Source organism: Marmota marmota, unplaced genomic scaffold, assembly GCF_001458135.2.
Source record: "Marmota marmota marmota unplaced genomic scaffold, marMar, whole genome shotgun sequence".
Classification (NCBI taxonomy): domain Eukaryota; kingdom Metazoa; phylum Chordata; class Mammalia; order Rodentia; family Sciuridae; genus Marmota; species Marmota marmota.
The window spans coordinates 37,728,730-37,751,297 of NW_026000057.1; the positions used below are offsets into that span (position 1 = coordinate 37,728,730).

Here is a 22,568-nt window from a genome sequence, read left to right on the forward strand (position 1 = left end):
AAAAAAAAAAAAAAAAAAAGCACAATCATAGCAATGACTTGTTATTAAAAGAAGAGGTATGTGAGCTAGGGGCAGTGGGCCACACCTGTAATACCAGCTACCAGAGAGGCTGAGGCAAGAGGATCCAAGTTTGAAGCCAGGCTGGGAAACTCAGAGAAACTATCTAAAATAAAAAATAAAAAGGGCTGAGGGTGTAGCGCAGTGGTAGAGTACCACTGGATTCAATACTAGTAACACACACACACACACACACACACACGGGATGTAGGATAGACTCAGCTGAAGCTTTTGCATCAAAATAAATGATGCTATTTATGAAGAACACCAAATCAAATATAAAACTCTCAGGAACTGAAGTATATTTTTGCATGATTTGTAAAAGAAATAGTTGGCTTTAAAGATTCTGGTGCAAACAGAACATGGAGTATATCACTAAGCAGCAGCCCTTGGCACATGGCACTGCTAAGGGTCTTCCATGTATAGGCAGGACACAGAAAGGACTAAAAGGTCAGTAATGAAAAGGACAACATAAAAAAAAAAAATACAAAGTGTGTGCTTTTTACTAGATTGACTCCTTTTGAGGTGAAGAGCCCCTGGGGAGGGCTATGGTAAGATCATCTCTGTGCTCCTAAAAACCTAAGTAAGCCAGCTCAGCAGAAGACCCCAAACAATAGCTGTAAGTTAAATTAAATGTGGTCATCATTTGTGATCATTTTATTTTTTGGATGTGTTATATGGACACCCATGTGAAGAGATGGTATTTTCACTGGGAGAAAAGTCAGCTAACTTGGTGTTAAGAGAGTTTTGCACAGTGAGGGTAGATTAGAAGAGTTGTGATAAGGTAATGTGATGGGATTTGAGAAACCTGAGGAGCCAGAATGAAGATCAAGAAAGTTTCTCAGAGGAGAGGGCCACTGACCCTAGGGAAGAGGAAGAAACTGTTGGGCTCCAAGTGTGTGCAGAGACATATTACTACCAGAGGCATTCATCACCCATCAACCACCAAGGGTGGGAGGTAGCATTGTTCCCATTTTACAGATGAGGGAAACAAAAGATTTAAAAGCTGAAGTATATGGCTTAGACAGATGATTTGAAATGCAGATCTATTTGGTACTGAAATCTCTGTTGGGAGATTTCTATGAGGAAGTTGTTTGAAATGTCAGTACAGGATTAAGTTCTAAAAGCTTAGGCAAGTTTTACCTAGTTTAGCCAAGAGCCAAATGTTCTGCAGGCTGATGATCTCCTAGGGTCCTCTGCACAGGTCTGTCTATTCCTTGGTAGAGGCAACAGGTCTTTACAAGTATGGGAGCAGCAAGGGGGCAGCTCATGCCTTCCATGTATTTGGAGAACTGCTAATAACTATGGACAGAGCACAGGTCTCACGAGCTATTTTGGAAATGAGGAGAGAGAACAAGAGTGACCAAAGGCAAGACCATGGAGGTGGGTAGTGGTACAGCCATGCTAAGTGGCATGTGCTGTGTCCCTCAGGCATGAAATACTGATGGTTTCTAAGGGGTTAGTGATCAGTTTGTGTTTGAGGAAATACCTCTGGTAGTAATATGGAGGATGAACTGGCAGATAAAAAGTTCCTGAGTCAGGACAATTCTCCAAAGGCTGTGACCATGGTCCCAATGTGAAGTGTGAGCACCTAGTAAGGGCTGTGGAGTGACAAATCAGAGAGGCAAGACCCAAGGAAGGCCTGGAAGGGAAGCACCCCCAGGACTGACTGGACATGGGTTTCTAGAGGCTAGGATCAAAGGTGACTTCTTTGAAAGGAACTGCTACTCTGAGAAAACACAGACATGCTGCAAGTTCAAAGCGTGACAGAGACCAAGCCTTAATTTGCAAAGCCAGATTCCCTGGGTGAGTGGTCATGTGGATAAAAATAAAAGAATTATAGTAATAACAAGTGAAATGAATATTATGTATAAACACAAGAAGGAAAATAAGGGTTATTAATAAAGAAACACACTTGACAACCGAAATACAGTTAATCAAACGGGTGCCCATGCCATAATTTTAAAATAACAACAACAACAAAAATAAAGCAAATGAGTCTTTCTCACCAGCAACAGATAAATCAAGTATATGCATATCATTTCAACTGACAGTCTCTACTGGGAAACAGCTTTGAGCAGGGTTAGTATGGTGCTCCTAAGATCTGCCTTGGGCTTACTGTTTAGTTTTTATTTTCTTGGTACTGGGGACTGAATTAAACCCAGGAACACTCTACCACTGAGCTACATCTCCAGCCCTTTTTATTTTAAGACAGGGTCTTGGTAAGTTGCCAAGGCTGACCCTGAACTTTCGATCCTCCTGCCTCAGTCTACTGAGTTGCTGGGATTTCAGGTGTGTGCCACCTCTCCTGGCTGCTGTTTGTTCTTTTTTTTTTTTTTTTTAAACATACAGATTTGCCACTAGTCAGTAAGAAATGATTGGGAATAAAGAGGGGGAAAGGGATGGAGAAAGAATAAATGGGACAAAAAGGATAGAAAAGATCAAAAGCACACTATATTGCAAATATATAGCCGGTATAAAAACCATCACACTTTTAAAAGCATTAATTCGATTTTGGTGGAGTTTTCCTCTTTCAGGAGCAGTGCTGAATGAAATTGGTATGAGCAAGAAGATTCATAAGCAAATGCCTCTTTTTATAGCTAACGTCAGCAGTAGGACCAGAGAGTCGTTCTTACCATGTTTCAGATGTAGGCAGCTGTCATTCTTGGACCTGTACCTGCAGAAAATTGTGTCTTTAACAAATTTTTATGGAAGAGGGTTCTGTACATTCCAAATACGTAGTAGCTACAACGTCATGTGGACTTGTTTGCTTTACTTTTTTGGTTCTTATACCAGCCATTTTTATTTGTACGGTACAAGTAGTGGCCTTATTTTAAATGGAAGAAAAAGGGGAACTAAAATAGGATCTCATTGATGCCGTGAATCAATGCACAAGAAAGATAAACCCTATCATCATGTTTTCTAGTCTTAAAAACCCAAATCACAGCAAAGACTCTCAAGGGAATGTAAGGTAGTATAATCATCATAAAAAGTCATGTTTTTAAAGAGTTATGCAAATATAAATAAAGCGGAAGTGTTAAAGCAAGAACACAGACAACAGAGGCAAAAGGAAACAAAAAAAAGGAAAACCAACCATAATTCCCAAACAGGATTCCAGGTGACAGGGCTGGGAAGGAGTTTTTACATGTACCTTTACGTAGCCACATTCAAAAGAAAGGCCTTTCTAAATATTTCAAGAATTTAAGGAAGAAAAGCAGAGTTAAAGAATGACACAGAACAGTCACAATAAAGCAGCATGTAGGAAGACGCCCGCCACTTTCACAAGGGTCTGCCAGGAGTGTGAGGGCGACGGGAGAGTCGCGGCACCTACCTGATGCAGACTCCTGCAGCTTCTCCCTCTTCCTCTTCTTCTTCTTACCCTGGAAGAAGAAAGCAGGTAGTCAGGTCATAGCACACTGTGAACACACGGATGAACAGCATATGAAAGTATGAGCAGGCGGCCAAGAGTGGAGCCAACTCATTGTCTTTCCTGGTGTCCAGAAGAGAGTCCGAACGTGCGAGATGGAGAGATCCAGTGCTGCGTAAATGACTTCCCTACAGCTTCAAGTTCACCCCCATCAGCACTGACACTGAGTGGTCTACAGTATGTCCGTCTTCATCTCTGCTTTGTTTTCTCTCTCTCTCTCTCTCTCTCTCCCTCCCTCCCTGATGTCCTAGGGCTGTGGCCACAGCATACTGTTCAAGGAAGGGCAGCTTCCTGAGCATTCTTGCTCCTGCTAACCATCACACTCAGAACCTACTTCTGGCAGTGCTCGGGATAATTCTGGCTGTGAACTGCACTGTACACCTGAAAGACCCCTGGAACTCAGGGCCCTCAGCCCTGTGGCAAAGGCAGGGCATAACCAAGGTCAAGGGTAGAAGAGAGAACCTGAGAAGACTCAGGAGAATTTTGAAGACTTACTTCCAGTAACCAAAGACCTGGCATCTTAAGACAGACACAATAACAGATATGTATACAATTTTAAATACATTCCAAAGTCAACTCAGTGACAAATTTCTAAAAATTATACCCCTCTTTACAGTGGTTTTCTGTTTTTCTTCACCACTACTTTTCCCTTCAAAATATAACTCATAAAATAACCAATTTGTATTAGCTATCTTCAATTAACTACCAGGGAACACATATCGTATTCAATGTCTCTACCTGTGTCTCCTATAATAATCATATTAACTAATAACAAAAAATAAAACTAAAATTGTACTGAATCTATTGTGTGGCTCTATAAAAGTGCATATATACTATATATTTATTTACCTCAAAATAGTTTTTCTTCTAGTCACCTGGCCACTGTCTTAATCCTTTAGAAAGTTGACTAAAACCTATCCTCATGAGCACTAAGGCCACAATCAGTGACCCTAGAAAATGGCTTATCAAAAGTAACAGAGTCGTCCTTAATATTATTGAAGGTGTTCTGGGAGAGAGAGGTGCATCTTTTTAAATGGAATTACTTAAGATTTTAAAAATTGCTATAAGCTTGTTTCCTGTATGGAACCTTCTTCTGCACTTTCTTCTCCAGCTTCCATTTGCTCTTTGACATGCATCCCAAGTGTCATCTCTTGTAGGGAACGTCTCTGCCCTACCCTCTCTCTTTCCCTTTCTGGCAGAGAGCTGTGACTCTTCATCTGAAATGGCTCCCTGACCACCCCGAGCTCATGATCATGACCTCCTCACAGGCACTACAGTGGGTTCTGCCCTGGCCGCCCCTGCCCCGACATGGCCACGGTAGAGAGCAATCATCTGAGGTTATGCCTCTAATGCCCAAGTAACATCTCAGAGAACCTGCATTTACTGTAGACAAAAAGAACTTAAGTTGTTTAGATGTACTAATGTCAACTTACACAAAAACCAAAATTCATTTGTGATAAACACAAAAATATTTTGTATTATTACATAAGATATCCAGTACTGGGAAGCCTGGAGCACTGAATTTTAAGTTCTAATAAGATAAACTTTGGCTACTCTCACCCAAGAAAATTTGTGCACTGTTGATTCATGAAAACCTCATTTATTAGCCAAAGCCATAAAAGCAAATTGTAATTGTGAAATCTCTGATCCCACAAAATAGGGCATTTTAATATTAAGTCATTGAGGTATGTGTTTAATATGATATCAGTGAGGATCAGGATAGCATTCTGGCTCTAAATGCTTTGATTTTATCTTTTAGATTCTGTTTCTGTATTGTTATTTTAAAAACAATACTGTTAGCTAAAGCATTATCACTTGATTGATTCTGATGACCCTAATAATTGATAGGTTTTTTTATTCCATAAAAATCATGTGAAAGAAGCTGAGACTTCCCTTCATATGTAAAACAATTTCCTTTAAAAATTATATAGGAAAAAAAAAAGCTTTAAAGGTAAATTACATTACATTAGCTTTCTTTAAAATACTTTCTTTTTATCCCTGTACAGGGAGAGAAGAATAGAGAGCAAGATGGGGAAAAAGAAGAGGGAGAGAATATGTGTGCTTCTTTTATGTTAAAACTCATTACTTAAGAATCAGAACAAAAATTTAAAGACACTAAACAAGCAATACAAGTCTACACAAATTCACAGCAAGGCAAACTCTCAGACAGGCACAGGGGAAGGCCAGCACTCCCCCACTAGGCAAACCACATCGGAAGATGTCCAGGACAGGATTAGAAGACGACACTTTTGCAGCCCTTTAGGGTTGAGGATTGATCTTCCCACTTCAAGGGCATAGAAAAGGCTCTACACAGGGAGATGGTAATTACTGCTCAGAGAACAGAAGCCCAGTTCAGGGGCAAAAATTCTTCAACTAAGCAGTCTTCTTAAGAAGGCACTGAGAAATGGAGCTAATCCACTCAGGAGGAGGGAAGCTGTGCAGATTCTCAAGTCAGGGAGACCTGGGTGTAAATTACAGCTTAGCCACCTACTACACGGCCTTGGACAAATTACTTAACCTCTCCAACCCCTCATTTCCTCACCTGAAAAATGGAATAATGGTATTTATGCCACTGGACTGTTGTAAGGATTAACGAGTAACAGAAGGAATTCCTGACGATCAGCATATGGTGGTTATTAAAACAACCCAAACAACTCAGTGAGCTGACCGCGCTATTGCTCATAAGTAGAGAACAGTAGGACTCTTGTTTCCTGTGTGGAAGTTGAATCCAATGTTTAAGCTCCAAATCCTACCCAGTCAAGTGACTTTTTCTGCAGAGCACATTATAGAAAGCAAACTGAATGAAGCTGAGACTTCATGCAATCCATTTCCACAAATAAGTTTACATGCTTTTTCAAAAAGCTTTGGACTCTCTTATGGGATGTATGACCTTAGATATACATCCTTGTCATCTTCTCTGTGGGAATCAAGCCCCACAGGAGCTTCTGCAGCAGTGACCCCCAGTTAAATTATATACTGATTAACTATGTCCCTGCTCTTTTCTGAAGGGACAGTTCCACTTACAGTAAGACTGTCCTGGCTGGCATTCCCAACAGTAGCCTCACACGGAACATTCGACTTGCTATAGACTGAATGTCTGTGTTCCCTCCAAACTCACAATCTTAGCCCCAAAGTGATAGGATAAGGAAGAGGAGCTTTTGCAGGTGTTTAGGGCACAGACCTCAAGAATGGAATTAGTGCCCATATAAAAGTGACCTGGAGCATTCCTTCACCTCCACCCAGCACATCTATAGCAAGACTATTAGAGTGGCCCTCCCCAGACACCAAACATGCCAGCTTCGTCTCAGACTCTCCAGCCTCCAGAACTGTGAGCAATACATTCTATTGTTTCCAAGCCACCAGCCTACATGGGGGTACATTAATATGTAAGAACAAATTTTTACACAGTCCTAATTTGTCTATGGGAAAACAGTCATCTGAAATAAAATGCTTATAAGAATTATAAAATAATATAATCCTTTGAAAAGAAATCTGACAATATGTATAAGAACTTTAAAATGTTTATTTCCTTTGCTGGGTACATTGCCCTAGAAATTGAGACAGGAAGATTGCAAGTTTGAGTCCAATCCCAACAATGTAGCCAAGACCCTGTCTCAAAATAAAAAATAAAAAAGGACTGGGGATGTAGCTCGGTGGTAAAGTGCTCCAAGTTCAATCACCACTACCAAAATATAAAAAATAAAGTTCAAGATAAGCCTGGGCAACTTGGACCCTGTCTCAAAATTTTAAAGATTGCTAAAAAACCAAAAACAAACAAACAAAACAAAAAATTTGGCGTAGCTCAGTGGTAGAGTGCTTGCCTAGCATGAGTGAGGCCTGGGTTCCATCCCAGCACCAGGGGAAAAAAAATGGAATCCTTTAACTCAACATTTACACTTCCATGAATCTATCCTACAGAAAATAATAATCCTATATACGGCAGGGAAAAAGCCTATTATGCATAGACATGTTCACTGTAGGATTATTTGTAAGGAAAAAAGCAGCAATTTAAATGTCTGAAAACAGGAGAAATGATTATGTAAACTGAGACACTCATTCAATGGAAAACTGACATCCATAAATGCTATGCCATAAAATAAAAAATGCTTTTTATATATAACAGTGAGAAGCATGACACAAAATGTATGTACACACACACACCCACACACTTATATCCAAGTAAAAAATCAAAACTAAGAAAATATACTAGAGAATAATGTAAGTAGTTATTTCTAATCTTGCTTTACATGGAAAAATCATGGGCTTTTCTTTTTTTAATCTTTATCATTTTAACGATAAGTTTATATTTTTATTTTAAAAAAGGCACTAGCATCCATAGCAAAAAATATGATCCTTCAAAGCTTTCACAATGCAATATGTCATACAATCTTCATTATAAAATTCATTACCTTCCAACATAAGAAAGAGTATCAGCATTATACACACCCTAAAACACACTTCTTCTCAAGCAGAAGACAGAATGAGTGAATGAGCGCCAGCACAGCCACTGGCGGAGAGAGGGGCTTACATAATTGTCTCTTGCAGACCAGCCGGGATAAAGCTGCATATGTAGCTGTCTTTCTTTCCGCGCTAATTCATAATATTTAGCCTGCTCTTCACGGGACAAGGCATGCCACTGAAACAAAAAGGGGAAGGAGGAAAGAACAGAGATAAGCCAGAGAGCAACAGTATATTTCATGTTTCAGAGAGCAACAGTATATTTCATGTTTCAAACTCTGAGACGCGCTAATATTAACCACTTGAACTTCTATTTATTTCTAAATGGCAGAAGACCAAGTGCCGCTCAGATCCACTTGGAGTCTGGTGGCTGCAGTGAAACTCAAGCTTTGGTTTTTCTATCCCGTTCTCCAATATCACATGAAACACATCAAAGTTCATCAAAGTGTTCGAAGTACAGTCATCTCTGTCACCCACCCTTTCTCTTTACCAATATAAATTAAAAGGACTTTCACTGGTGAACCTCAATAGCCGACTTCCCCCTTATTCGTCGTTTGTAGCATATTCTGGTATCCAAGCCCAACTACCATTTATTTAAGCAAAATGTGATAATTTCCAGATGAGAGTCAGACACACCCTCTCTTCAGACTCTCCCACTCTGTCCTAGGGAAAGTCTGGACCAGAGTCACATGATCCTCTGTATCAGGCAAGACATCAAAAGTCAGCCTGTCTCCATCTCCTCGCTGTCTCCTCACGCTCGAACACACGCCCACTGTCTACGCCGAGAACACTGACAACATTGTGCCTTGCCCAGCACGCTTTGGGCTGTGGGTTTTAGCTTCCTCTGATGGAAGGCAAGAGGCCTCATCTGTTTATTTTGCCATCTATAATTTGATTGAGATTGCAGGTTCTAAGATGGAGAATGAAGCTGCTGATAATCCTTCAAACTTCTAATCTTTTTTTCAACATGACTGATATGCTTATACGTCATAAGCAACAAATTTATGTAGGCAAGGCACCGTTTGGGATTCCAAAGGGTGGGCATCTGCATACGGCTTTGCGTACATTTGCACACAGCTTGCCCCAGGTCCCTAGCAAACACCATTAAAGCATTTTCCCTATTTCCCCAGGCAGAACCTTCTGAAGAGAAGTGGCTGGGACCTGGGGCATCCACTGTCAGCAAGGTGAAGCCACAAAGGCAATGGCGGCTATAAGAGGAGACCTGAATCCTGCCCACACACACGACCCTCGCTGACCAGGGAGCCTGCCGGCCTGCTCTGCCATGCTCTCAGACGGGAAGCTTCCAATTTGCTTCCTTCCCATTCATAGCTATTGTGCTTATTAATTTTAATCTCCCTGATCTTATTTTTTTTAAATGGTTTAAAAGGGGGGGGGGAGAAAAGAAGGGTATGGGTGGGCTAGGGGAAGGAAAGAGAAGTTGAGGAGAGAAAAAATTCTTCGGGAGGAGGCTTTTTCGAAGTCCTCAACAACCTGGATTCAGCCTTACAGTATGACTAAGAAGCTTTCCTTCAGAAAAAGAAACACACCTGCTGTCCTGATTTGACGACAGAGCAAGAAGCTGATCTCACAAAACACATGAGAGCGCCTTCCTGCCACACCCACTCCTGTCTCCAGAGCAGAGGCAGCGGGGCCCACCGGCAGCGCCAGGAGTCCACTTGGTTCGAAAGCCCCTCAAGAGCCAGCCCTCTGTGTTGGACAGAGTGGATGATTTATTCTCTAATTGCTTTAGAAGTGCAGAGTGCAAAGTTAAAAAGCAAGACAGAGTGGGATCTGGTGTGAGCCTGAAGGCAGATCAGGTAATAAGCTTTCAGTTAAAAAAAAAAAAAAAAAAAAAAAAAAAAAAAAAAAAAGAAGAAGAAAAAGAAACCTTTGGGGAGGTGGCAGAAAATAAAAAACAATCCTGAAAGAGAAAGTTCCACGAAACACAGATTTTTGCAGCAGTGGACTAAACAAATTCGACCAATCCAGCCCCAGAAGGCATGTCTGGGGCAGGAGTGAAGCCAAGGCAGCTGACAGCTTTTCTAAATCTGAGATGCTGACCTAGTGCTGCAGATTCACAGGAAGCAACGACCAAACTGGACACAATAAAAAAGATCATCTTTGATTTTATTTTTTTGGAGAAAACACTGATCATTGGTATTTATACCATTAGCGCTCTCACTAAATGTGATCCAATAAGACGCAAAGTGTCACCAAAAAGGGGGGAAAAGACAAGAAGTCTTCCATTTTAAATTGGTTCATTCATTTGATGAGTATTATTTCCCTACATACCAACATCATTTATTACTGCAATATATTAATAGAGTTTTATATAACTTATGGCAGCTTTATAACTCACTGAAGAAACCTGGGATTGTAAATAAAAATCAACTCCCAAAATACATACTGAGGTTGGGTCTTCTACCCAAACAATCAGCTATTTTTCAGTTAAAGCAGGAAATTCAGGTTGACCAAAAGACCCCAAATAATAAAACTGAATAAAACATAGGAGAAAGCAGCAGGGCACAAACTAACCTATCTGTCTGCATTTTAAATTGTTTTTAGCTCCCTGATATTTCTATTGCATAAAACCTGCTCACAAATAAAAGATAATTTACCAGACAAAAAGTGGGAAATAAAATGTTGTTGATCCTCAGCATCACGAAAAATAAAGGCATTGTGTTGTGTCCATCTACACCTAAAAAATAAATATTAAAAAAAAAAATGCTGTTGAGCCAAGTGCAGTGGCACATGCCTGGAATCTCAGTGCCGGGAGGCTGAGGCTGAAGGATCGCAAGTTCAAAGCCAGCTTCAGCAATTTAGAGAGGCACTTAGCAACTCAGTGATACCCTGTCTCTAAATAAAATATAAAAAAGGGCTAGGATGTGGGTCAGTGGTTAAGTACCCCTGGCTTCTATCTTCAGTATCAAAAAAAAAAAAAAAAAAATGGTGTTGAAGTTCTGCATTGAAAATAAAGTCCAGCACAGATTAGAAAGATGGTCTTTCCTTACAAGAATTTCTGAAACACAATTGACTAAAAATGCTTCTTTTTCTCTTACTCTGTTTACTGAAAAATATAGAGTAAAGTATTTTTAAAGATCAAAAAACTGTCCAAGTTTCACCAAGTTGTGGGGAAAAACACTCATTTAATTTTAAGTCACACAGAATTCTGATAATAAATGTGTGACAAATGGACTTTCTGTAATAGTTTGAAAGGTCTGAGAAGTAATAATTTATTTTAAAATAATGGTTGTCCAATTTTTATTTATAACATGAATTAGGAGAACTCTGGTTAATTCATATGAATAAACATTTCTTAGAGATATAGTAAAGATGGATTTTAAAAAATCCAAAGATAAAATATTCTGGGATGGATTTCAGATCACTTTTAAGAATTCCAATCACCCCAGTGTGAAACTTCATGATTTTAAAGCCAGGACTTTAAAGAGATAGCAAGAACGGCCCTGCCAGAGGGGAGTTACGGAAGAATAGAAAACCTGATCTTAATCAAAGAGCTCTCAGAGGCCTATAAATAGAAACAGGTGTCCAAATCAAAGACAGAGAAAGTCCAAATGACAACCATCCCTTCAGATATAATGTTTGGGTCTGGGGATCGTTCAGGGAGCTGAGAAAGTAGCAATTTTTGGAAATGTGCATTAAAAATAGGAAGCATACCTCCAGATTATATCCTTACTTATTCTCTTGAGCAGGAAAATAATTCTTACTGGAAGGACAGGGGGCCTTTAACTCAAAGAAAAAAAAAATAAAAATCTGAGCGTTACATGGGCTGAAATACAAATGTTAATCCTTCTTTTCCTCTGGTTTCTTCTTTTAAAAAAGAGGGAAAATGGTCCTCGGCCTTTAGGCTTTTAAGGCGGAGTTCTTCAAAGATGATGGGGAAATGCTCATTTGCTATGAACTGGCTTGGGAAACCATCACAATTATTGTCTTTAGTGTTTAAGATTCCATAGGGAAATAAGACATTCACCCAGGACACCAAAGGAACTATAATCTACCACTGTGCCCTATGCGGGAAACCCTGGAGCCTGGCAGATTGGAAATAGTTGCATTTTAAGGTTATTCAGTGGGAATTGATAATGCAAGAAACCTGCTTCCCTCCTGTTCACATGCACTGCCAGTCTCCTCAACATTCTTTTATGAATGCTCAAATGTGTTAAGTTTGGACAAATCCAGTAAAAATTATCATCAACAAAGGCTAACATGTGATCCTCTCTGCTTCACAAGGGTGGATAGACTCTCCTGACCTGGATGTTCGATTAATCATCAATTTCTTGAAAAGTTGTGAAAACAAACTCATAGGAGTCATAAATTAAGAAGCTACCACACTACATAAAGAGCATCAACAAATTAAGATGAAGTGTTTCTAAAATTATAGTGTATATATAGTGAAATGTAATTTGAGTTAGATAAATTCAAATTTGTTCCACTGTTCTTCAGACACCCAGTTAAAAATTTTCAATCCTGCAAAAGGTTACTTGGAAGGGCTGCCAAGTCTTTTGGCTAGTAGTTGGCTAAAGGATGTTAGAGCATCTAGCCTAGTTATAACCTACAGGCTCATTCATAACAGAATGAGGGCTAAGAAAAATATCATACCCTGGGTGGAAAAAGGAATGAAAAGCAAAGAAGAAATCTGGAAACCTGACACAACAGCACTTTAAGAATCAGAGAACAATCTTTCTAGAAACAGGTTCACATAAATTCTCCCATTTAAATCCTCACAGTTGAATGGATCTGCTTCTGTCTAGGAAGGAATGGCCATTCTGTGGGCCTAGTCTCCCATGGGTCCCGCTGCTGCTCTCTCCAAGGGCTTGAGCTATCTGTCCCCTGCCACTTGGCACACATGCTGCTCCAGCTGGGGAGTCCCCCCACTTCCACTAACTGCTACTCATCTCTCAGGTTTCAGATTAAATACGATTTTCTCAGAGGGGCTTTCCCTAGTGCCTGTTGTTCTTTCTCACAGAATCTTGCCAATAATACACTATTTATCACAATTTGAGTTACAGATTTATTAAGTGACTACTTGTCCAATGTCTATATCTTTGTCACAAAACTTTATGCTCCAGAAAGGCAAGGACTGTATCTATTTTATTCAGCAACTGTTACTTAATGCCAAGCATCATGCCTGGCACTTAAAGACACTCAATAAATATTTGTTTAAAGAATGACAGTAAAAACAGTTATCTGTTCCAGGAAGTTTCCTGCGTGCCAAGTACCAACTAAGTTATTTACACCACATTATATCACTAAATCCTCCCAAATGTTATTACTCCCTGAAATGCCTGCTCATTATACAAATACACTCTGTGACTACCTGATATGTAACTAAATTGGGGCTGATTCTATGAAGCCATTCTATGGTCACCATATACATTTATATACCATCCTGCCACTTACCCTTCTGCCGAGGATCTGGTTGATAGCTGCACTTTCCTTTAAGGTACACTCAGCTACGACATTCGCTCTCATTTCTTTCATGTATAACATAAAAGCATTCAGAGGCTTCTTAATGTGAGGTCTTTTTGGCTCCTGCTCCTTTCTCTGTTCATGCTGAGGCTTCCTGAAAGGTGGTTGTGGTGGTGAGTAGAGGGAGAAGGTAGAAGGAATAAGGAAGACAAGAGAGGAGGAGAGAAGCAGAGCATCTGTTCCCACTGCTCAGCTCAGGCTGGGGATCCCCCACCCCCACCCCCTATAACACCAATGCACCATCCACTTGGAACAACAGCCTTGGCTCATTTGATGCAACACTGAGTAGCAAACGACCAAACTATGGAGCTCTTTATCCACTTAGTGACTCTTTGTGAATAAGGACCTTCTGAAGTAGATGTATTGAACAACACAAATGGTAATGGACTTGGAATTGTGAAGGTGCTCCACTCAGGGACCTGAGGCTCCATTCCTCTATCACCTCAGAAGCTGAACTCAAACTCACATACAGGTGATCTTTCCTTTTGTGGGTAGGCTAAGGACCACTTTGAGAAGCTAATCAAAGCTTCTGACCCTACTTCCAAACAAATACATGTTGCCTTTGAATACATCTAAGGGGCTTTGTGGAATATCACACACTGCCTGCCACTAGCACCCGCTCCTCTGCAGACCCTAAAAGAAGATTCAGAAGCACAGAATGGAGATTTCTAACGTCTCCAGGGGAAAGTAATTCAGGCCTGCTCTGACAATGTGCACAACCGAGGAGCAGTAGGGCCTCTTGGGCTTGGCAGCTTTCCCCTTGAATTCTATACTCTCAGGGTCTGCAGTCAGGGTCACTGTATTTCCAGAAGGAAGTCCATTCAACCCTTCCCTCTACTTCACTGGTGGGTCAGTGGCTGAGCAGCTCAGGATTCTTCATGCCTGTGTTCTGAATGTCCCTCCATTCTGGGGAAGTCTCCATGATCTTCTAAGGCCTGTGCTCCTTTCCTATTTCATAATCAAATCACAGCGGCAAGCATCAAGCTACTTACTATCCTCAGCTTCAGAGCCTTCACGGCTATGTTGAAGTTGGAACTGACAGAGAGGGGAAGCCTCAGCAACAGAGAGGGAGCGAATGTTCAGAGGCTCATCCACAGATGAGCCCAGAAGCCTACTTACACGTGCATTAGGTCACTGTCAGTGTGGGGATGCTCCTGTTTGACCTGAGGCGTTACAATGGCTGGATGAGGGATGCCAGTTGTGTGGGGACCAGGAGGACCAGGAATCATATGATGGGAAAACCTAAAAGAAGGGAAAAGAAGAAGAGTATGTTATGGCTGGCTGCTGTAGCCAAGCTAGATGGAACTTCACAACATTCCACCAACTGTAACGGGCTACATGGCGAAATACATCTTTATGCACAGGAATGTTAAATATAATTATTAAAGTGGGCTGATAATTATTTTTTTCTTCCTGAATTCACATGGAAAATATTACTATTTTCTGTAACTTTTTTAAACTAATAGCAGAATGTGACATTTTTCTTGGGAGGGCAGTAAGCCATATGATAAGGAAAAAAGTAAATCGTTTTTCTTGCAAAGCAATTTTCAAATAAGAATTTTTCTTTTTTCATTCTGTTGTTTTTTATTTGTTCTTTTTTAGTTATACATGACAATAGAATGTATTTTTGACACATCATACATACATGGAGAATAACTTCCCATTCTCGTGGTTGTACATGATGATGTGGAGCTATGCTGGCTGGGTATTCACATATGAACATTCGAAAGTTATGTCCAATTCATGCTACTGTTTGTTTTTCCCATTTCAAATAAGAATTTCAGTAACAGAAATTATTAGAAATATGACACTTTATTAAGATTTAATTTTTAAATGCCATTTAAATTAAGCTAAATATATCACATTTTTAAAAAATCTCTGCCTACACTCTTAAGCAAATCATCACATGAAGAGTTTCTCATATTACTATCAGAGGACACAACTGTAAAAAGGGACAGGAAAACTTTTTTCTGTACCCTATTTAATAAGGTTTCCATTACTATCATCCAAAATTATCTTCTACGCAGAAATTAAATTATATTTGGGAGATATAACTTTATTGAAAACTGAAAAATATTAAGGGAAAGAATTTAATTAAAAGTAAGGACACAGTTCTGTATCACGGTAAAAACTACACCTGTAAAGGCTTTTTCCTGAGTACATTTTCATGGCATTAAAAAAAAAAAAGTCTTAAAGTAATCACCATCATCCAACACAAAGGAGGGAAACTGCCATGCAAGAAAAATAAAATAAAGTACTCTGAGCAAGCACTTTGAATAAATTTGGATGTTTTAGGATTTTTTTACTTTCCAAACTGTTTTAAAGTACACATTAGATTCCATAAAAACAACGTTCTCAGGTCTTTCATTGTAGCTGGTAAAATTAATTCTTCATCTGGAAAAGAAAAAAGGAACTCTGCTTGAATATGCGGTATTCAAAAAATAATTTTTTTAAATATTAAGGAGGCATGATAAAATTGCAAATATTTGACCAATATCTGTACTTTTTACAAAAAATATACAATACTGGTTATTTGCCTGTAAGAAAACCCTGTCATCAAATAGTGTTAAAAAATGTAAAAATGTACTTTAGGGGGAGAAATATTAACTCCATTCCCCCAGACCAGCCAGCTAAATTTATAATTCACTGATTAATATATATACATGTATACATACATATATATATATATGAAATATGTATACATATAACACCCACACACATATATTTAAAGCTGAAATTTACCAAAGAAACTGCAAATTTCGTACCCATACAAAAAAAAATTAAAAATAAAAAAGCCAGACAGATTCACAACCAGTTAACAGTTTGGCTTCCAGCATGATAATGCTAGCTCCCTTGAAAAAGCCACGTGGAACACACAGATGATACACCACAGGTGTGTACATCAAGCACAGGGCACAGAAGCCATCCTTTCCAGAAGCAAAAGCATTACACAGAGCAGCCTCAAGTGTGGCGCGGCAGATCTCACAGAGCTTTGCTTGCACTAACATGTCCACTCAGGGCCTGATTCACACACTAGGACGCACACCCTGGATGGCTGGACAGCCTGGGAGCACTGTCCTGTCTGTCCCAACAGCCTTGGTCCAGGAAGGCTCTTCTTGGGTTATCGGGGCATTTTCGAACACCACCATATTAAATGGATACAATTCTCCTCAAAGGAAGCAAATAAAACTTAGACCAAACTAGTTTTTGTCCTCCTCCCTTACCCCACCCCCAGCATATTTTGAATCAAATAGGCTCTTTTCATGTCCACTCTGGGGACATTTCTCATCTCAGGCAGGTGGCCATGAACTCTTTAGCGGGTAGTATTCCCCAGTGTGGCTGGTCCTGCTGGGCACGGCCTGTGGCTCCTACCTTGGGTGGCCCAGACTCCTAGTGTGGGAGCCAGGCACACTGCACAGACACGCACCCTCCTACCCGGCGACCCAGAGGCAAGCAGGGCACAGGATGCAAGCACGAGAAGAGCGACTGGCCTCCACCTCCACCTACCTGGACATGGAAGTGTCGACTGACAGTGAGGACGGGTAGGGCTGCCTGAATCCACCCGAGACCGGGTATACAGGCTGACCTTGCCTGAGGTCGAAGAAAGGAGCCCGTCAATGACAAAAAACCAGTTACCAACCAGCAGGAACGTTTGGTGAGGGGAGGAGGGAGTACTCAAATGAGTCTTGTGGGAGGATTACAAACCACTGGATTTCTTCGGATGCTTCCCCTTCCTTGCCCTCCACCCAATCAAAGCACCCTTTGCCCTGAAGAGAAGTCTCCCTTCCTCAACTGCAAACCAGCCAGTCAATTATCCTTTTATCACTTCCCCTCTCCCAGCCCGGTTAATGCTTGGAACAAAGTAGGAACTTAATAAATGCTTATTGAATATAACATGACCCAGAGAATGGTGAAATAAAAAAATTCCTTCAGAGAAGCAGTTTAATGATTTTTTTTTATCAGAATCTTTGAGAATTCCAAAGAAGGGAATAAAGGAGGACATCATATTTTTTATTTTAATAAAAGTGAATAAACATTCCAGAAACACTGCACCGTTTCCCCTTTAAATACCTGTGTTAAAGTCAAGAAATAAAAGATCATCAAAATATTTTGCTCCACCCTAAGAAGTCCATCTGTCCCTGTGTTCTTCCTGAATCTCACACTTTTCATTTACATAGTCTTTATTTCCAGCTGCCAGTGATGCCACTTGGCACAGGATTATTGCCCTAAGTAGCTAAGTTCGGAACAGCTGATCTAGGCTTAGAAGCATACGTATCATCAATGAGAAGGAGTTATTGACCAAAAGGTTCAATACTAAAGAGAGATAGGGAGGAAGGGCGAGAGCAAGTAAGCTGACACTTCCTTGGCAGGGTGGCCCTTGGTAAAGAAGAGAGAATGTCAGCGTGTCCAGGCAGGGAGACAGAGGCCATAGGACATGCTTGTGGTGACAGCAGGCTGACGGAGAAAGGAGAGAAACCTCTGCTGGAGCTGCAGCACTGTTCCCACGGAGGGCGGAGGGAAGGCTGAGAGGGCTTGGGACGGGAGGGAAAGCTGTGTGCTAAGGAGAAAGTCATCAAGATAGTCGATGTCACACACCTTTCTTCCCTCAATACATTTCCCTTTACCTTTATGGTCTAAAACATCTGAAGGGAGCGGTAAGAATGTTTTAAGAAATAAATACCACAAAAGAAAGAGCATTAGTATTTGGAATCTAAACAAAATAAAAGCCCCCAATTTAGGTCTTGTTCCTCTGAACTGAAATTGGATGTTTATTTTATTAACATTCAAAAGATATTTTTATTTTGTTGAATTTCTCTCTACTTAGTGCCACTTGCCAAAGGTGGATACTCGGTGTCTAAATTCATGTTTCAAAAAGACAAGTTGTTCATTAAGAAAAAAAAAAAAAAACTAGAAAGCCACACTTAAGAACTAACTTTATATAGGCATAGCAAATGCCCAAAGCCACAAATTGAATCCATAAAACTGTAAGCTTCAAAGCAATTGCTACACAGTCATTTTCTACACATATTAGTAAGCCGATTCAATTCCTTTCAAAGTCTGCACGTTTTTTAATCTTTTAAATTGAAATGAAATAAAGTTAGCACCTTACTTGTTGTAAATTTCCTCAACTCCACAAATGTTCCCATTCACAAAGCTAATTTCTGTGAATGAAAAGTGGGAGAAGATGTGTTCAAAGTCTGGCTGAAGGTTGCAGGGAGGATCTTACCAGCCAAGAGGTGGGGTGATCTGGCCAACACCGCCCGGAGACAGCGGGTAGAAGGTGGGGATGTCAGGAGCTGGCGGGTGTCTGGACATGCCTGGGAACAGGACAACACAGAGGTGTCATTTTCAGACTCACGGCACATGTGACCAGAAGAGCAATAGAAAGCATTAAGAAGTTTTATGCCATTAATACTTATAATCTAGAAACAGCATTTATTAATCAGAGCCAATGAATGCAAGTCAGCTTCTGAACTTTTCTCCAGATTTCAACACGATTTCAACATTTCTCCAGATTCAGTATGTCTTGAATTCCTAAAGGAATAAATGTGCTGCCAGGAAAGCAGTCATCCAAAGAGACTTTTAAATAATTTATTTTGCCCTCATTATTTCACTTTGCTTAAGAAAATGGCAGGCAATTGTTTTTGTGTAGAATGGAAAATGACGCCCTTCACAAGTAGATGGCCTGCCATGGGCTCAAGGATTAGGTAAATTGCCACTTTCATATTTTCACTGGTTCCCTTATGGACACACAGATTTGGGGAATGTGATACCTCAGAGGATCAGAGATTAATTAGGAATCATCTTCAGTCCCATAATGGTCACACTTGATATGATTCATTTGGTCTCTGTCTGCCACTTCAGCTCCCTCTAAGCTCTTCATCAAGTTGAGTCCTCTGCGCTCCAAGGTCAGGCTGTTCTGGATTAGTTGTATTCCACAGAAAAGGAGAGTGCCACCAAACTGTTTCTCACACTCACACTCCCTGGAGTGCACTGTCCTAGGGCTGTGCAAACCACCTAACAATTACACCTAATCCTGGTCCCAAATGACATCCCTTTGTTTGTACCTGACCTTAGGTACAGAAAAAAAGAAAAAATTCAGACAGGACAAGACAAATGCATAAAATGTAAAATGTAAAGTTTAATATATTTGGGTGCAGTGATTCTGAAGAGAGCCATTTAAGTTGCTTCACACAGCTAATCATAGCTTTAAAAGGTCATGTTCATAGTATAAACATGTATTTCAAGCTTCAACACCAGGCAACTGTAAATATACTGGCTGATACATAAAATCAGGTGAACAGCATGAAGATGCTCTTTAAATATTCTTTTTTTTTTTTTTTTTTTTTTTACTACTTAGGATGCCTATGAATTTCATTTGGATCTTGAAAGAAACTGAAGGCCTTGAATATATGGCAATGACTTAAGAAGTGCCGCCTTCAAACTTTATGTTAATTTGACTTTGAAGTTAGAACAAACTATCTCTCCATTCTTACAGAAAGTAGGGAGGGAGGAGAAAGGTCTTCATTTCTCTCAACAGAGTGCTTACATGAGATCAGCTCACGTTTCTACAAGTGTTATCTCAAATCTCCCTTTTATAAACAATATATTTTTGCTAGAAATACTGATCCTTTTGATCCCAGTGGACCCCACATTTTGTACCCTGACATTTCTTTCTTTAAGTCTGGGAAGTTTGGGGTGGCAGGGTGGTTCTAAAAGAGCCTGCTGTGGTGCTTCATGATGCCTCAGGATCACTGGGGAAGTTTTTTCACTTGCTGCTTTCCTCATTCTGAGATGCAGAAATCCCTAAACCTCTGCAGGGAGACTGCTCAGGTTTGAAAAAACAACAGCTAGACCAACTCAATATAACATTAGAAACTTAGTTGGAATCTGAGTATTTTATTACAGTAACTTGGAAATCAATGCTTGAAGTCATAAATGATATACTTCAACACTATTATTTTGCAGTAGAATTAAGGTCTTAGGGGGCTAAGCCACTGTTCATGTTTGGGTTCATATAAAGTAGGTGTTGTGCTGGGCTTCTGACTGTCACAAGGACGCGAAGAGGTAAGCTGCTTGCAATCACTTGGGTCTCCACATGAGTCTATACTCCAACTCTGCTTGGGTTCTGTGCAAAAATGATTCAGCAGAACAGAAATACAAACTAGTTGGATTTGGTTTGCTGCTGGAAGGAAGGAGGAATGAACCACTCTTTATGTAGCACCTGTAGCATTTTAGGTCTCTCATATGGTAAGTTGACCCTGTCTATTGAAATCATACTCATCTTTCAAATGTCCCACTGCCAGGAAATCTTCTCAACTTTTATAAGTAGGTACATGATGTGGCTTAGCTCATAAATAAACCTGGGTCTTCTAAATGGCTTGTGGTCCCACTAAGATCCTATTCCTAAAAGATTCCTACAACTGTATGCCTTATGCCCCTCCTCCAACTGCCCTGCAATCGAAGATATAGTTCCTGTCATTTGCTCAACTAGTATTCACGGAACACTCACTATGTGTGTTGAAGGATACACTCAGCAGAGCCTTAAAGATTTTTAAACTTTTATAAGTAACTTCTATGTAAATGTAAATAAAATAATTCTGGAGTCAGACTGTGTAGATATGTCAGTCACTGGCTACATGTGTTGAGGAAATTATTTGTTTTTGAATACTCAAATGATAATAGTAGAGAGGTTGTTGTAAAGGATAAATGCATTAACACAGGTCCTGTAGCACAGTGCCCAGCACAAGTATAAATACTATGTGACTATTGTTATATATAAGGATAAAATGGATAACACAAAGATATAAGCAGTATTTTGTAAAAAGCTCTTTCCTTTTAACATTTCAACTATACTTGACTACGAGTTAGACAAATAAGTGGTATGAACTTTCTTTCCCTTTCCTACATATACACAAAGGGAGGGAGGGAGAGGAGGAGAAAAGGGCAGAAACTAATGTGGTCTCCAATAGGAAATGAAACTGAACTTATTTTATTTTTTTACAAATGAGAATGGGTATCAAAGACAAACCATTTATATTTACTGAATAACTCTGCCTAGGGTAAGAATAAGGACATGCTACTCTTTAGGGTTCCCCAGTCCCTCTTAGATAAAAGTTGATTTGCCTACTCTGAACAAAGAGATCAGCAACTCTGGGCCTCAGTACCATCATGTTCTAACCAGCTGAACTACACAGTAGACCCAAAAGGGAGGCAGCAGGAAAGAAAGAAACCAAGAGGCCTACTGAGCTTATTTTTTTGGCAATAAAAATACCCAAATGGGATTATATAAACTCAATATCATGTAAATGAGTGCTTCCCAAACCAGAGTTTACATCCCCAGAGGTACATGATGATGAGGTACATGAAGCCCAGGACAGACATGTAATTAAAAACAGGATCTTCATATTAAAATAAAAACGAAGAGTGTAAGGAAGAAAAATAAAATCACAACATTTTTAAAACAACAAAGACTAAAAGAAACTACGCAGAGAACTTCTGGTCCATTCTCTGTAGGTCTGCAGTTTGTTAAGGGAAAAAAAAGTTTAAGAAGCAATGATATAAATTACAATTAGGCAGAACAAGATAGGAGGGCAGTTGAGATGAAAACAGAAGAGAAAAATATAAATGTAATTAGTAGCCAGTCATAAACCTGTCTTTTTTAAAAAAGTGAACTGTCTTAGAATTCTCGAGAGAAAAACTAATAAACCATGACGTGTTATTCTCTTAAATAAGTTAATGTTTCAAAGTGCTTCGAACAGGACCTAGGACATAGTAAGCACTATTTAATTGTTAAATAAATAAATACAGTGAAATAAAACACACTGTGAGATTCTTTTTGCTAGTTCTTAGTTGAGGCTTTTGTATCTAGGTCTGTCCGCCACATATTTATGCTTCCTAGATATATGTTCCAACTCAGTCCCTGGCCTGAGGTTGTGACCCACATGTTTAAATTTGCCTGCCTGTGTCAAGTCTCCCCAAAGACATCTCAAAGACACTTCAACTCACCATGACCAAGATCATATTACTGATCTTCCCTCTCAAAGTCAGCCTTCCTTCTAAAATCCCTTAATTCTCCTCCTCACTATAGACCCACAGGCCTGTCTTTTTGAAGGTTTGTATTCTTGGAAGCTGTTAATAA

General features: G+C 39.8%; 1 protein-coding gene across 7 annotated transcripts in view; it reads right to left on the bottom strand.

Annotated features, from left to right (window-relative positions):
- Lef1 (lymphoid enhancer binding factor 1) overlaps positions 1 to 22,568 on the bottom strand; it is a 113,254-nt gene that overhangs the window by 12,309 nt on the left and 78,377 nt on the right. For 2 of the 7 annotated variants that reach the window (XM_048813709.1, XM_048813713.1), the window contains exons 5-11: positions 18,654 to 18,744; positions 16,934 to 17,017; positions 14,546 to 14,668; positions 13,358 to 13,520; positions 8,013 to 8,120; positions 3,389 to 3,437; positions 2,694 to 2,734 (exon numbers count right to left, since the gene is read on the bottom strand). In XM_048813709.1, the coding sequence (XP_048669666.1) occupies positions 2,700 to 2,734; positions 3,389 to 3,437; positions 8,013 to 8,120; positions 13,358 to 13,520; positions 14,546 to 14,668; positions 16,934 to 17,017; positions 18,654 to 18,744 (653 nt within the window). In that variant the 3' untranslated portion in view covers positions 2,694 to 2,699. The remainder of the gene's footprint in view (positions 1 to 2,693; positions 2,735 to 3,388; positions 3,438 to 8,012; positions 8,121 to 13,357; positions 13,521 to 14,545; positions 14,669 to 16,933; positions 17,018 to 18,653; positions 18,745 to 22,568) is intronic. The other 5 variants (XM_048813711.1, XM_015484625.2, XM_048813708.1 and 2 more) reach the window with 3 other exon arrangements.